Below are 17,500 nucleotides of genomic sequence, written 5' to 3'. Positions count from 1 at the left end.
GGAGGTTAATTTTATCACTAATATGTAAAACAATATTTACAGAATACAAACACTATAGAGTAAACATTTGAACTAAGCAACACTTTTGAAAATTAATCCTCTAATACTATTTTGGCTCAATAGTACTACTATTTGTGACGTTTGATATGGATGGAGACAACAGTATATTCAACATATGGACAGATTGGGTGTGTTTGTATTTACATTCTGTTCATAGTGGCAAAGTCTAATGATGGGAACATGCACAACATATGCTGGTGAGAACGTACAGTCAAACTGTCTCTGCAGAGTTGCAATGTTGTGGTTTTAGTCTTTGTGCATTGTTTCTTGAATCCAGTTTCCCAAATGAATGTGGAAATGAAAACGCGTAACAAATAACATTATGGCACAGAGATGACTACGTCTTTAGTGCTTTCACATTGATGATCAAACCTGAGAACATGCTACAAAACATGAGTATTGATTTTAATCAGAAAAAACACTGTTATGTTGTAGTTTAAGAGCTGTTCACTTTTGCCTTAAACACATTGTTAGAAAGTAATCTGCAAAGGTTGAATGGAGGAAACTTACCTCTTCTTGTATGTTGACGATGTCATGATTCTCAATGACCATTTGGACTGAGATGTATTATTACACTGTTATGGTGTTATTTCCTTTTCCAGCGCTCCTATTTCTAGTTCCCACTTCCTGTGTCTCAGAGACTGCCGGCTCTCACACCTTTCCCTAATTGGCATTGTTTTTATGGACGGGGCTGGATCATGTTCGGAAGACAGCTGTTTTGCTTGCTGTGCACTCCCTGACTGCACTAGTTTTTGTTTAAAAAAAAAAATCATACTACCAGCATGCCCATTTCCATAGTGTTTCTACTCGTATGGATTCTTCATTGCAAGTTTTGCAATACAACTAAAACTGTTTATACTTACTAAACCGCCCCGTGTTTGATGTCTGTAGTATTTTGTATTGTATTTTTTTGTACGAGCTATCATAATGTAATAACGCTAGTGTCAAGAGCATTAGTTAATATGCTAACACATTTACGAGTGTCCGTGTTAGTATTATTACCTTAAAATGGCATTCTTTTTGTATTGTTTCACTTTCTCAAATTCCTCAACAAACTCACTAAGACGTCACAGTGGAGTTATTGAATATGTTTAGCTGATTGGAGCGCTAGCTTCCGCAGCTAGCAGGTCCATGACCATGACTTCTGTTTTGTTTGATCAGACGTGTTACTACCGTGTTACAGACACCGTTTGGGAACAATTAAGGTAAGTAAATAAACATTAAAAAAATATTTTTGTGTAAATAACTAATTTCGCAACGTATATATCCGAGGCTGGTAGTCCGGTGCGGCTAATATATGTAAACATATTTTTTTCCCCTAAAATTTAGCGGTTGCGGCTTATATACCGGTGCGCTCCGGAAAATACGGTAAATAGGGAAACTCTATACCTAAAACATTCAACCTAAAGAGTCAAGTGTGCCTCTATCCAACCTTTGAGGATTACCATGACCTGCATGACTGAGAATCGACGCAGGCATCGTTAAAGTAAACAATGCAAGATTTAATTGATGGGGAGACACCGTTTTTTTAAAACTTTTAAATAAAATCCACTTACTGTTTGTAAACAGGACTGAATACGGATTAATTAAATAAATAAATAAATATGACTTCAACAAATCAGTTAAGTCTGAATACCCTTAAAAAACAGGACATAAATGTATTAAAAATTAGACTATTGAATGCACGCTTGTGTTTGACAAATATTAGAGTTGTGCTGCTACATTTTGTCTAAGAGGTGTACGTATTAAGAAACGGTCTTAACTGTAATTATTCAGTTGCTGTCTCTCAATTTTCTTACTCAGCAAAAAGTTGAGGACGAAAGAAGAGGCTTAAAACAGGAATAAATGCACCGTCGTTTTTTTTTTTCCTTATAAAGAGTGTGTTTGTCTGTGCATGTGTGAGCATATGAATATCTGAGAACGCATGAATGCAGCATATCATACAGTATATGTGTGTGTGTGTGTAATGGCAAGGAAGTATGCACGTAGCGCCCATGTGCATGTGCAAGACAGCACTATTGAAGTGTGTAAGAAAGTGAGGGAGACGACAGCAGGGGGCAGCCAGTCGAATGGTTGAGGAAGCTCACTCGAATCGCTCGTAGTTCCTTGTTTGTCTCACAAGGGGCACCATGTCCTTCAAAAGTCTGTGCAGACAGAATCAAAGCTGCTATACTACAGTATAGTAATATGTAACATATTTACATAATTCACATTCTAAAGGTAATATTGACAGGTCATATAAAAGGTGCCTTACTTGACCCCATATGCTAAAAGGATGAGTCCAATGAGAACGCCGATCATGCCATCCAGGAACCAAACATTAGGATGGTCCTTGTAGACTTGGGCACTGATCAGAATAGAAAATCCCATGATGCCGCCGACCAGAGAGTTGAACCCTGAAACGAGAGATGTCATGAATGGTGTTTATTGGATGTTTATGAAGTCACATTAAATCAAATGATAATCCAAGCTCATGAATGAGTCTCATTTACACACCAATGGCAGTTTATTTGCACGTACTTCCAGTTGTAAACCCAACTGAAAGTGTAGTGTAACATATAACAAAGCAAGTGTTATACTGAGGTTTGAATACAACCATGAGTTTCTCATTATACCTTGTAGGTATACTGTAGGTTAGAAGTCGGCAACCCAACATGTTGAAAGAGCCATATTGGACCAAAAATACAGAAAACAAATCTGTCTGGAGCCGCAAAAAGTTAAAAGCCTCATGTAAGTCTTATGTAAGTAAGTGTCTAACTCTAACTCCCAAAGGTAAAGATGAGTGTGCCCAAGTTAAAGGAATTGGCAACACATTTTAAAGGATTTATAACAATCTTTGCAAGCTGGGTAACGTTTGCTGTGGTCTGGAACAACATGGAACACAATCAGAAATGCAGTCAATATTACATACAGATAATGTATAATGAGACATGCAAATATAAATTAAATACACAGAGGACATAAGTAAAGGAAATTAAATAAACTTAAATATAGCTACAAACGAGTGTAATGATGCAATATGTACACACAGCTAGCCTAAATAGCAGGTTAGCATGGATTATTATCACTCCACGCAAGTCAATAACATCAACAAAGCTCACCTTTGTGCATTCACGCACAGCATAAAACGTTTGGTGAACAAAATGAGACAAAGAAGAAGTGGCATAAAACACATCTTTCTGTGGCAGCGTCGGAAAAAGTTGTACACATAAACAAACTACGGTGAGTTCAAGGACAGCCGAAATTAGCAGGACAAAATGGCGCTGGCCAAATACTCTCATCAGTGAAGCATGTTTGATATAAACAGTGGGCTTTCTAACAATTAGGAAGGTTTGTCCTCCTACAGAAACCATATTAAAACAACAAATATATTGTCCCTTTTGGGGTCGCGGGGGGTCGCTGGAGCCTATCTCAGCTCCAATCCGAATTAATACATAATTAATAAATACATATACCATAAGTAAGTAAACAAATATTAAACACAAATAATAATTATCCCTCTTTTTTTTTTAAGTTCAAGATCTTTATGCTAACTATTCTTCTTTGTACTTTGTGAACACTTGTAGTTTGAACAGCCTCTTAAACTTAATCATATTGGTGCTTTGTTTGATTTCTTTGCTTAATCCATTCCATAATTTAATTCCACGCACTGACATGCTAAAGGTCTTAAGTGTTGTACATGCATACAAATGTTTTAAATCAGATTTTCCTTTAAGGTTATATTTCTCCTCTTTTGTTGAGAAGAATTGTTGTACATTCTTGGGTAGCAGGTTGTAGTTTGCTTTGTACATAATTTTAGCTGCTGAAACTCAATATTTTTGAATCAATAAATAAAGTGTTTGTATGTTCTCTATATCCAACATTATGTATTATTCTAATTGATCTTTTTTGTAACACTGTTAGTGATTGAAGCGCACATTTGTAGTCATTTTCCCATATTTTCACACTGCCACATCATTTAATATGATCCACCACGTCATTCAAAATGGTCTTCCATATCATTTAACGTGGTCTGCCACTTCATTTAATCAGAATCAGAATAGTTTTTATTGCCATTGTTTGAGAACAGGTTCACAAACTAGGAATTTTTCTTGGTGCAATCGTGCAACATAAAACACATATAACACAGATTTGGTAATAGGTAGTCCGCCACACCATTTAAAGTGGCCCTCTAAGGGCAACCATAATTTCGATGTGGCCCTTAATAAAAATGGATCAGAATTTGTTTGTGTGTATTATGTTTTCTGGATTTAAGCATACACCAATTTTTCGTAAGAAATCCATGCAAGGCCCTTGGTCATTTCATTTCAAAGTAAATTTGGTGTTTTTCTATAACTCCCCTTGAGACTTTCCAGAGCCTTAACAAAGTCACTTTCTTTTTTATTTGTACAAATATAATGATAGTAATGTGGTTTTAACTTTTTTTTGATACGGATATTTTGAATGTCTCAGACAGACATAATAGATTTTATAATGACGTGCTACATATTATTATACAGACCACAGCATGAGGTATCACACACCATGGCATGGCAGAGCTTTTCCATTAGCTGGCATGAAAAGAGAATATTATTTTCATCAAAGTACAAAAGATGTTAATATATATTCAGATCATGTCAGACATGAATACTCTGTGCATATCCACCATTATTCTATATTTCCTCGTGTGAAATCAAGCACATTGGGTAATTGTCAAGCCTGGAGTAAGTGTAGTCTGGTGGGAAATCAATCCAAGGTCTGAAAGCAGCAGCTATAGGTGTATTGGACTGAGACCAAAGGATCCATTGTTGTTGTACCATACCTATTCCTTCACTCGAACTGTGAGTGCAACTGTCTCACATGATGCTGCAGACAATTTTCTATGGGTTTGATCGTTATAATTTGCATTCCATCGCAATTGCTTTCTCTGCATTTGGTGAAAATCTCTTTCATTTGCATCTTATTCGACATTACCAAATTCAACCACAGATGTCTTACCGTCAGTGATGAGAGCACGACTGGTCAGCACTCTTCCCAACATGAACTTGGCAATAGCCAGCATAGTACACACGAATCCACTCAAGATGGACACACTAAAGAGGAAGTCATCCTAAAGGATAGAAAGGGCAAAAAGACAGATTATTTGATCACATTGACTTAAAGTAATGGACAACAATGAAAACTGGACATCAGGTACATGCAGCCATCTTCCCTATTTGGAGTAACGTTCCCACTAGTCTCCTGGAAACACCTGCATCAAGCTCGCCTGAACACATGCTTTCAGTCAGGGGCGTAGCACAAAATTCTGGGCCCTCATCCCACCCCAAACACACACTCTTGGTTTGTTTACATGCACCAAAATACTAATTCGGAGGGTCGCTAAAGAGCATGCCGCTCTTTAGCGCTGCCCTAGTGGCTCCCTGGACCTATTTCAGAGATGTGTAAAAATGGAAAAATATGAAGAAATTTTTTTTTTGTTTGTTTTAATATATTTTCTGTAGGAGAACAAACATGATACAAACCTTCTTAATTGTTAGAAATTCCACTGTTTGTATTAAACATGCTTCACTGATGAGAGTATTTGGCAAGCACCGTTTTGTCCTACTAATTTCAGCGATCCTTGAACTCATAGTTTGTTCACATGTACAACTTTCTCCAATGCTGCCACAGAAAGACATGTTTTATGCCACCCCTTTGTCTCATTTTGTCCACCAAACGTTTTATACTGTGCGTGAATGCACAAAGGTGAGCTTTGTTGATTTTATTGATTTGCTGGAGTGATTATCAGGCATAATTGGTCAATCCATTACTGCAAGCTAATCGATGCTAACATGCTATTTAGGCTAGCTGTATGTACATATTGCATCATTATGCCTCGTTTGTAGGTGTATTTGAGCTCATTCAATTTCCTTTACTTATGTCCTCTGTGTATTTAATTTACATGTGCATGTCTCATGACACATTATCTGTATATAATATTACCTGCATTTCTCAGTTGTTTGTGGGCCATGTTTTTCCAGACCACAGCAAACATTACCCAGCTTGCAAAGATTGTAATAAATCCATTAGAAGAAGACAGCCTAATGTTTCCTTAAACTTCAACACACACATCTATACCTTTTGGCCATTCTGAGCCAGTAATTTCCAGAATTTATCTCATCCTGTGAGAAGCCTCTGTATTACTAATGATTTCCAATCTTGCAAAAATGTGTAGAATAAAAATTAAAATACAACATTTCTATCAATGAAGATTTGCATCAGCCTTTGATAGTAGACTAATATAAACACTTATGTCATGTGTTGCCTTCATTATAACCAATATGGCTCTTTCACCATTTTGGGTTGCCGACCCCTGTACTAATTATTGCATTGATTTGGTTGAAACTATTTTTTTATAAGCTTAAATAGGTTTTCAATTTTTATAGACAGGATTACCATAACCCAGACATATCTAGAGAATCTCCCTGAATAATTAAATTTCATTTTGCAAAAATAAAGTTTAGTTTTTTTTATATCTAATACAGTATAAAGTGGCCAGGGAATTCATTTTAATTAATTAATTAGTCACTTAAATATGGTTATAAAATCGGTGAAATTTTATTTTACTTCAGAATGTAAGATAGAGATTAGCTGTTACACAGAAATATGCATAATACAAATTATAATAATACATCATTATTATTATGAATGTGCTTTAGGTGTTAAATGGGTTCAGGCACAGTATGATATAATAAAGACAAACGTTTTCCCTCGTAAAGGTTTGGATTCCATTCTTGGCCAGGTCACTTCTGTAAAATGCGTTATGAGGAACAATCTTTGTAAAATACATCCAATAAAAAAAAGATGGATTTAGGTTGAAACAGCTACTTAAAACACATGCAAACACCTTAATCAGATGTTGAACTTTTAAAAGTTTGAATTAATACATGTAGACTATTTGATTGGAAAGAGTTGCCTCTTCCATATATACTTTTAAATTATCTGGTCTGGACCCCAGGATGCAGAACAGGGAAGGCAATGTGCAGGTAAAAGCCCTTTTTATTAGGAGGGAAAATGGCGAGGCAAAATAAATCTAGTGCACAGTATGATCCAGACCCAGTGGTGAAAAATCTATCAGGAGAAAATAAATAGGAAATCTTTATAATTTGTGTCTATACTCTAGTATTCAGTTAAAACAATAAGCAAGCCTGCAGCTAGGAGGCAGAAGTGCACAGGAACACGTGTACAAAGTAAACGCAGGCGGAGAGATGGAAAATATTGTGACAGAATGAACATAATAAAGGAAGAGTCGTCAAGAATAACAAGTGACGATAACCAGAATAATAAGACTCGGAAGTACGACGAAGCACACGTAGCCTTTGGATTCATTTAAACGATGGTAGGAAATGAGGAAAAGTCGCTGTATATACCATTCCAACATCCTCTCTGTGAGTTGTTTTTGTTCTACTGTTGCTGCAACAAAAACAAAGTATACATGACATCTTAATATTGTGCAAGAGTTAAAAGTAGTAATATCAAGTCTAAAGTCCAGATTTGAAATGATGTGCAGTGCAAAAAGGGCTCCCTGCAGCCACTAAATACCAGCAAGATCATCCTCTGGCAGAGGGATGGTAAATTGCATTGAAGTTGAAAGTATTATATAAAAACAGAAATGATGTGGAAACAGTTTTAAATAAGTAAAGTTTAACCGTGTTTTAAACTGAGGTACAGTAGTTGACAGTTCGAAATGTTTCAGGGTTCAAAGCGTTTCTTCATTTGTTTCCTAAATAGACTACGGGCCTGATTTACTAAAGGTTTGCGTGAGCTAAAAGGCGTGCAAAACTTAATAGCACACGCAAAGTTGATCTACAAAACCCAAAACCAGTGAAGTTGGCACGTTGTGTAATTCGTAAATATAAACAGAATACAATGATTTGCAAATTATTTTCAACTTAGACTGCAAAGACAATATATTTAATGTTCGAACTGAGGAACTTAATTTTTTTAAATAATCATTAACTTAAAGTTTAATGGCAGCAACACGTTGCAAAACAGTTGGCACTAGGGCATTTTTACCACTGTGTTACATGGTCTTTCCTTTTAACAACACTCAGTAAACGTTTGGGAACTGAGGAGACCAATTTTTGAAGCTTTTCAGGAGGAATTCTTTCCTATTCTTGCTTGATGTACAGCTTAAGTTGTTCAACAGTCCGGGGTCTCTGTTGTGGTATTTTAGGCTTCATATTGTGCCAGACATTTTTAATAGGAGACAGGTCTGGACTCCAGGCAGGCCAGTCTAGTACCTGCACTCTTTTACTACAAAGCCACCCTGTTGTAACACGTGGCTTGGCATTGTCTTGCTGAAATAAGCAGGGGCGTCCATGATAACGTTGCTTGGATGGCAAAACCTGTATGTACCTTTCAGCATTAATGGTACCTTCACAGATGTGTAAGTTACCCATGCCTTGGGCACTAATACATCACAGATGCTGGCTTTTGAACTTTGCGCCTATAACAATCTGGATGATTCTTTTCCTCTTTGGTCCGGAGGACACGATGTCCACAGTTTCCAAAAACAATTTGAAATGTGGACTCGTCAGACCACAGAACACTTTTCCATTTTGCATCAGTCCATCTGAGATGAGCTCGGGCCCAGCAAAGCTGGCGGCGTTGTTGATAAATGGTTTTCGCTTTGCATAATACAGTTTTAACTTGCACTTACAGATGTAGCGACCAACTGTAGTTACTGACAGTGGTTTTCTGAAGTATTTATGAGCCCATGTGGTGATATCCTTTACACACTGATGTCGCTTGTTGATGCTGTACAGCCTGAGGGATTGAAGGTCACAGCCTTAGCAGCTTACGTGCAGTGATTTCTCCAGATTCTCTGAACCTTTTGATGATATTAGGGAACATAGATGGTGAAATCCCTAAATTCCTTGCAAAAGCTCATGCATTTGTTCAAAGTGGTAACTCTCGCCCCATCCTTGTTTTTGAAAGACTAAGCATTTCATGGAAGCTGCTTTTATACCCAATCATGGCACTCATCTGTTCCCAATTAGCCTGTTCACCTGTGGGATGTTCCAAATAAGAGTTTGATGAGCATTCTTCAACTTTCTCAGTCTTTTTTGCCACTTGTGCCAGCTTTTTTGAAACATGTTGCAGACATCAAATTCCAAATGAGCTAATATTTGCAAAAAAATAACGTTTTCCAGTTCGAACGTTAATTATCTTGTCTTTGCAGTCTATTCAATTGAAAATAGGTTGAAAAGGATTAGCAAATCTTTGTATTCTGTTTTTATTTTACTATTTACACAACGTGCCAACTTCACTGGTTTTGGGGTTTGTACTAAACTTGTGCGTAGAGGATTTTAAGTGGGCAGAATAAGAAGTGCAATTCATTTAGTGTGTCTGTCTTCTAAAATATGAAAATATATGCTGATCATTAAATCACCCACAACACAGAGGAGGAGATGTAAATATAAACATACAGCACGCGCACTGTGATCTGCCAAGACTTAAACTGCTCTGCGGGCGCTGTTTTACGTCTTAATTTAGTACGTCTGGAAAGTACTGTATGTGCCATCTGACACATCTATGAACGCGGCTGTGAGAAAACGTGTGATTGCGCTGCAAAGACAGACGATGGACAGAGAATCCTCCGTCCTGTGTGTGTGTGTGTCAACATATTTTGACTGTCAGAAAGAAAATATACTCCACATAGACAATTCAGCAATATTGTTTTATACTTTTAATGTTGCTGGATGACTGAGGTTGATTAAACAAATCAACTGATACAATTTGGTCCGTTTTTCATTGAAGAAATGTATTATTATGATATATGTCATACGAAAAAAAAACTACACTATGCATTTTCTTGCGTTTGGATCATTCCAGTTGCATGAGTGCGCTGCTGTTGTGATGGGTCACCGCCTCCCTGCAGTGTGCGTGTCAGCGTGCTAATAATAGTTTGTTGTCTTGATTGCGATCCTATATTGAAAAGGTGTTACAGATTATGGATGCGTGCTGCTCGCTCAACAATACAATAACATGAATGTGGAGGAAAATGAGTGTTTCCATGCACACATAATGCCGGTAGTACACTACAGGAGCGCATAACCTTTTTTCCACTCTTTTGTGGAGCACCATAACCATAAAAGTCAAAGCAGATGTCAGTAGTACACTTCTAAATGTAACTGAGCACACTTTAGAAAGCTATGTTATCCATTGGAACAGCTGGCTTGTAAATTCTACCAGTTGCAGTTAGCTACTATGTGTAATGTAGTATTCTCTTCCTTGTTTAAAGCTAAACGAGCTGAAATTGCCCCGTAGCGTTTTGGAGGAACACTGCAATAGGCCAAAAATCGAATTAGAGCTTGTGCATATAAACCAAGGACTTCACTTTTCACAGACAAGTGTGAAAACACAGGGAGAACGAACTATAGCAGAAAACGACTAATATGTGCGTCTAAACATACTCTATGTGGTGTGTGTGCGGCCCTTCTGTCGCTCTTTCACACAGTGGCAGCATGGGAGGCACAATCTCAGCTTTCTATATTAAATCAGGCAGCGGGTGCAGACAGCTCGCTTTGAGAGGCATCGAACCAAGACATGTCGCAAATAAGGCTTCCCAAATGTTGCACTCTTTATTCCCTCAATGCAATTTTGCTGCCTGAAAAGGAGAAACAATAGTTCACTTTTTGTTCCACTCTTTCCAGTTATGCTTCAAACCTTTTACTCATTAAACTGTGACGAACACACAAAATTTTGAAAAAGGTTATACCCAAAACATAAAACCGTTTTTTCGCCTGCTTTTTATGCTTTCAAAATGGGCATCTAGAACATTTCCTTGTGCACACTTTGGTCCCGTTGACAGAACCTTATGATTTGAATTTCATGTACTAGTGATGCACACCACTAGAAGCGCCGGAATTTAAAAGGGAAAATCTATCTTCATATTCTAATCAGTAACAGAGCATGACTTGGCCAGGAAAACATTTGGGGTAAAATTTCATATGAAGCGCCTTGTCATTCAATAATTTACATTTCACATGATTTCTTCACACAAAACGGGCCCCCCAAGGACAACGGTATTATACCGACAGCGTTTCACATCAATTTCTTGTGAAACCAACATTAGTTACGTCAGTATAATTTAATGTTACCGTTATGTTTACAGCACATTTTGGATCGGATCATTTTTAAAGTAAAGTGGACTGAATTGCAGTACGTTGTCTGGAGTTGTAGCGGGCTGTGCATAAACAAAGATCGTATATTAGGAGAGGATGATCTACTGCGTGGTGATGTACAGCACACACGATGTCCAGCACAAAGTATATTTGCAGTAGTGTTGTCCCGATACCAATATTTTGGCACCGGTACCAAAATGTATTACGATACTTTTCGGTACTTTTTGATACTTCTCTAAATAAATGGGACCACAAAAAATTGCATTATTGGCTTTATTTTAACAAAAAATCTTACAGTACATTAAACATATGTTTCGTATTGCAAGTTTGTCCTTAAATAAAATAGTGAACATACTAGACAACTTGCCTTTTAGTAGTAAGTAAACAAACAAAGGCTCCTAATTAGTCTGCTGACATATGCAGTAACATATTGTGTCATTTATCATTCTATTATTTTGTCGACATTTTGAGGGACAAACTGTAAAAATTGATTATTAATCTACTTGTTCATTTACTAACCGGTACTTCTTAGAGGCGGTATAGTACCGAATATGATTCATTAGTATCGCGGTACTATACCAATACCGGTATACTGTACAACCCTAATTTGCAGTCAGTCATATCTTCTTTTTGTCACTTAAATAAATACCGAGCACATGACCTCAGTGTCCTCAATGGTATGGCCATGGATACTCAGTAAACAATCCCTAGTCATCAATATGCATTATTACGATACAACGTATCGTAATAATGTGTAACAATGTGTTTGTTCAAAAGTATGTATTTTCTTACCACTTCCGGGGGCATCCTGGTGACCAGATTATGGATGGCCTTTCCAAGAATGCAGAAGGAGCAGAGCAGAAACAAAACACCAAGGACTACGCATGCTCTGCAGAAAAAGAACGAGACACTGGACTTCAGCAAGTATAATCTGGGTGCATCAAAATTATATTTTGAAGCGACATTTCTTAGTTACTCTGTTGTTTGAATTAGGATTCCAGAAACCCGGATAGGACTAAAGACTTGCAACAGTTTTGGGATTTGCACCAAGCGCATAAACAAGACACAAACTTCGTATAATCAGACAGCCGAGAGCAGAACCAATTAGAGATTAATAATTTGTCAATTACTCCCATGAACATTGACACTTTGTTTGTAGTAACCATTTTCCCATTCCCATTAGGACGACTTGCACTAATAGACATTTAATATTATTTGGTGTGATTTCCATCCATCAATCTATTAAGCAAAATGCTATACTTTGGCTTTTTTTTTGTTTTTTTAAATTCAAACCAAGGTTTATCCTGTAGACCAGTGGTTCTCAAATGGGGGTACTTGAAGGTATGCCAAGGGGTACGTGAGATTTTTTTAAAATATTCCATAAAATAACAACAATTCAAAAATCCTTTATAAATATATTTATTGAATAATACTTCAACAAAATATGAATGTAAGTTCATAAACTGAACATCAAATCAAGTAGGCTATTCCATTCATTACCATAAACCCAGAGTTTCCCCCATGCCATGATGGTTTGACCCTCACTAAAATGTCTGTCAAAAAGAATTGTGAAAAGAAATGCAACAATGCAATATTCAATGTTGACAGCTAGATTTTTTGTGGACATGTTCCATAAATATTGATGTTAAAGATGTATTTTTTTGTGAAGAAATGTTTAGAATTAAGTTCATGAATCCAGATGGATCTCTATTACAATCCCCAAAGAGGGCACTTTAAGTTGATGATTACTTCTATGTGTAGAAATCTTTATTTATAATTGAATCACTTGTTTATTTTTCAAAAAGTTTTTAGTTATTTTTATATATTTTTTTCCCCAAATAGTTCAAGAAAGACCACTACAAATGAGCAATATTTTGCTCTGTTATACAATGTAATAAATCAGAAACTGATGACATAGTGCTGTATTTTACTTCTTTATCTCTTTTTTTCAACCAAAAATGCTTAGCTCTGATTAGGGGGTACTTGAATTAAAAAAATGTTCACAGGGGGTACATCACTGAAAAAAGGTTGAGAACCACTACTGTAGACGGTAGAAACTTCAAAAGGTAATTCTAAATTCAACACAATTTATGGAGAACAACAATCGTAATGTTGCGTATCAGCAACTCAAGAAATCAAAGGTTAACTTTTTTGCAGTGCGTTTCCATGCATTCAATTATTTCTCAAATAATTAGGCTCAAAAAAGGTTTAAATCTTTAGACTTTGGCATTAGAATTTTGGGGTTTCAGTGCATAAACAACATCAGTAGGTCTAAGACTAATCGAATTAACTGTGCGAATGTGAAGGTGTAAGACATACCTTTGATAGTATAAAATGACATTTACACTCACAGGTACTCCCGGTGTGCAGAATACACAGCAGCTGCATTGCTGTAGCGCCAGAGGACAATGATTGATGACAGAATATCCAAGGTGGCGTCAAACTACATGGACAATGTCAGAGTCACAAAGACAAAGCAGAGGAAATAATTATTAGACGTGGAAGCTCCAACACTGAACAACACACTGGTGTATTAACTCACATTATGACAGTTGGGTACTTTTATAACACTGCATCTGTGAGAAATTAATTTAACCCTTGTGCAACCCCAGGGCCCAAAATGGGCGTCACAAATGTTCCTTATTTGATATGATTATTCAGTTTGAATGTTAGCGGTCTGACATTTTGCCAGGGATTTTTGAATTTTTTTTCTTTATATAAAATTGCATAAAGTTTTTGATTGCAACATTGTTAGAATAGGATATAAAAATTAAGTTTACACACTTTCTCTTAAGACCTGACACACATAATAACTGCTATTTTTTAACAAACTGTAATACTGGTATGTTATGCTTTTTACTGAAAACCAAATGAATCTCAATATTGTTAAGTGTAATATATAATGTAGGTGCCCTTTAACCAGAAAAAACCATGATCAAAATTCTTCAAGAGATTTGATGAGCATAAATAAGTTTAACTGTTTAAAAAAAATTATCTTTGGCAGTTCTATATAACATAGCACATATATATAAAAGACTTGCGTGAACTCAAACTCAACAATGTCCGACCTGCTTTCTCGTTCATTCAAGCTCAGTAGCACTTTAAAAGTAATATTTGTTGTCCATGTACCATATAGACCAATGGTCCCCAACCACCGACCGATTAAAAACACCCCCCCCCACCCCCCCGCTCATCGGCGGTAATTAAATACGGTAATTAAATCACAAAATTTTAAATCACTTAATTACATATTGTTACTTTCTGTACAGTACTGTGTTCTACAAACATATGAATGTTTTTCAACACTATGAGTTAACACAAAAAGGATTTAAATTGAAACAAGCTCAGGCTTTCTTGCATAATTTCTTTTTAGTTGACCTTGTACCAGTAAATCTGTACTGTCATGAAACTGTACCGTTTCTTATGCAAACTTTCAGTAAATCCTTCAATCATTGATTTTTGGAGGTATAGGAACTTTTTGGAGATATAGGTATCGGAGAGTACTTGTAACTAAATTTCCGATACCATACTAATGTGTATTGAGTAAGAAACCTCAGGTGTATGACCTAAGTAGAGTGCACACAAGCCAATAAGTCTGTTAGCATGCTAATGTCGCTACACGGAAATTAGTTTTTCTTTTCCTGTTTTTCCTGGAAATGGAAGACCGAAGCACCAATGGAGGAGAAGGCATCGACTCAGCGGCGGTGAACGACGCAGCGGCGGCGGTGGAGGGCGAACCAGTCATCGATGATGGCGGGGAACTGCACGAGATGGCAGGGGTCCACGCGGCCTCTCCCCGGTCCACGACGGTCGAGGACGCGGCATACACTCGATTTAGAGGCGCCTTTACAAAAACATTTTTGTTATTCTCTTTGTCCTCAAAAAAGCCCGCCAAAAGGAAATCCACCCCCAGCAACCCTACCTGGCCTCCCCCTCTCCAACTCCGCCCCTCCCCCTCCCCCCCCCCTTCACCTGGAGGAAGATGCCTCTCTCTCTCTCTCCTCTCTCTCCCTTCTCTTCTTCAACTTCAACAGCAATAACAACCAAGAACTTTTCTGGTCAGTACCACAACACAGCGGACTCTGATGCTCTTTTTGGTTGCAGTGGACTACACAATGTGAACAGCTTCTCTGGAGCCAAACTCGACCAAATCAGAGAAATGTTCCTCAACACGAAGGTAAAAAGTTTGTGTTTCTCTGAAACCAAATTTGATCAAAGTATTTCTGACTCAGAGATAGAAATAGAAAACTTTTCGGTTAACAGAAAGGATAGGAATAAACACGGTGGGGGCGTTTGTATGTATATTCACCAAGATATAAAATACATAACTCGCACTGATCTTAACCACAATGACCTGGAATCTGTGTGGGCGGAAATCAAATTTAAAAACGCTAAGCCGGTACTAATAGGGACTGTTTATAGACCCCCTAATCAGAGTGATTTCTATGGGGCTTTGGAAGAATGCTTGGCAGGGACAGACAACGTGGAGAAAATTATAACTGGGGATCTGAATACAGATATTCAACGCAAAGATGCGCCTGTCTTCAGATCCTTCAGCAAGTTTATTACATTAACGACAAAATAGAGGAAAACACAAATAAGCCACGTGAGCTCTGGAAAATTCTCAACAACCAGCTTCCTGGTTGCAGCCAGAAACTTAAAACAAGACTCACCAACATCAGCATCAAGGAGGGTGACTCCCTCATTACAGACAAAATGGCGGTAGCTAGCAGACTTAACATCTTTTTCACCAGCATAGCCGCAACTCTTGTCAACAAGCTGTCCCACCACTCTGGTCGCTTTGGTGTAGAACACATTAAAGCCTTCTACAGAAAGCTAGGAGTATCCAACGATGATTTCAAATTAGAAATGGTCACAGCTGATGAGGTGTTTAAAAAATTGAGCGCGCTCCACCCTAACAAGGCCACCGGCCTTGATAATATTCCCTCCAGATTCCTCAGGGACTCTGCCTCCATCATTGCCCCGATCATCACGCACATAATAAACCTATCAATTACACAAGGCCAAGTACCAAAAGATTTTAAGATAGCAAGAGTAACTCCCCTCTTTAAAAAAAGGAAGCAAATTGGAACCTGGCAACTACCGACCTGTTTCTATTCTCAGCTCCATTTCGAAAGTACTGGAGAAAATAGTTTATGAACAGGTCGATAGTTACCTTGCCACTAATAAACTCATGTACAAATTCCAATTCGGCTTCAGAACTAACCACTCCACTGACACATGTCTTCTCTATCTGACCGACCACATCAAACATGAGGTGGACGCGGGCAAATACTGCAGCATGGTCATGCTGGACCTTCAGAAGGCCTTTGACACCGTTAACCACGCTATACTGTTGGATAAGCTCAGAGCAATCGGATTTAACAAAACCTCATGGAGCTGGATGCAATCTTACTTGGAGGGGAGGGAGCAGGTGGTAGAGGTGAACGGCACCGTGTCCCCCCCCCCTCTCGGTGAGCTGTGGAGTCCCCCAAGGCAGTATATTGGGACCTTTACTGTTCCTAATATACATAAATGACATGTCATCGGCATGCGACTGTGAATTGTTTTTGTTTGCGGATGACTCTGCCCTGCTGGTATCCGGCAAGGACAAGTCACAGGTGGAGAAAATCCTCAGTGCTGAGCTGTGTAGAACTTGCACCTGGCTCGCTGACAACAAGCTATCCATACACTTGGGTAAAACAGAATCCATCCTGTTTGGGTCCCACATCAACCTTAAGAAAGTCAATGACTTCACCATAAAAGTGGGTGACATTGTTATCACCAGGAAAGATGAGGTCACCTACCTAGGTTCCATTCTAGAGGCTAACCTTTCCTGTGATAAAATGGCAACCAAGGTAATCAGAAAGGTTACCCAACGAACGAGATTTATCTACAGAATCTCCTCTCTGGTCAACAAAAGCACCTTGAGGATTCTGGCAGGAACTCTCGTTCAACCCTTTTTCGATTACGCATGCACCTCCTGGTACCCTAGCACCTCCAAAACCCTCAAATCTAAACTCCAAACATCTCAGAACAAGCTAGTCAGGTTACTTCTAGACCTCCACCCCAGATCCCACCTCACTCCTACCCACTTCTCTAAAGTGGGCTGGCTCAAGGTGGAGGACAGAGTTAAACAACTTGCACTGAGCCTAGTCTATAAAATCCACTACACCTCCCTGATACCGAAGTACATGTCAAACTACTTCCTTAACGTAAATGACCGCCATAACCACAACACCAGGGGGAGCTCCACTAACCACGTTAAACCCAGATTCCGAACTAACAAAGGT

The 17,500-nt window shown here is 38.0% G+C and overlaps 1 protein-coding gene across 4 annotated transcripts in view; it reads right to left on the bottom strand.

The window, feature by feature from the left end:
- LOC133663802 (transmembrane protein 163a-like) overlaps window positions 1-17,500 on the bottom strand; it is a 106,966-nt gene that overhangs the window by 37 nt on the left and 89,429 nt on the right. For all 4 annotated transcript variants that reach the window (XM_062068504.1, XM_062068503.1, XM_062068506.1 and 1 more), the window contains exons 5-9: window positions 13,559-13,650; window positions 12,000-12,096; window positions 5,038-5,149; window positions 2,315-2,456; window positions 1-2,204 (exon numbers count right to left, since the gene is read on the bottom strand). The exon at window positions 1-2,204 is cut by the window's left edge and continues 37 nt beyond it. In XM_062068504.1, coding sequence (XP_061924488.1) covers window positions 2,144-2,204; window positions 2,315-2,456; window positions 5,038-5,149; window positions 12,000-12,096; window positions 13,559-13,650 — 504 coding nt within the window. In that variant the 3' untranslated portion in view covers window positions 1-2,143. The remainder of the gene's footprint in view (window positions 2,205-2,314; window positions 2,457-5,037; window positions 5,150-11,999; window positions 12,097-13,558; window positions 13,651-17,500) is intronic.

Source organism: Entelurus aequoreus, linkage group LG13, assembly GCF_033978785.1.
Source record: "Entelurus aequoreus isolate RoL-2023_Sb linkage group LG13, RoL_Eaeq_v1.1, whole genome shotgun sequence".
NCBI classification, from domain to species: Eukaryota; Metazoa; Chordata; class Actinopteri; order Syngnathiformes; family Syngnathidae; genus Entelurus; species Entelurus aequoreus.
The sequence above is the reverse complement of the archived record's forward strand: the minus strand, read 5'-3'. Positions and strand labels throughout refer to the sequence as shown.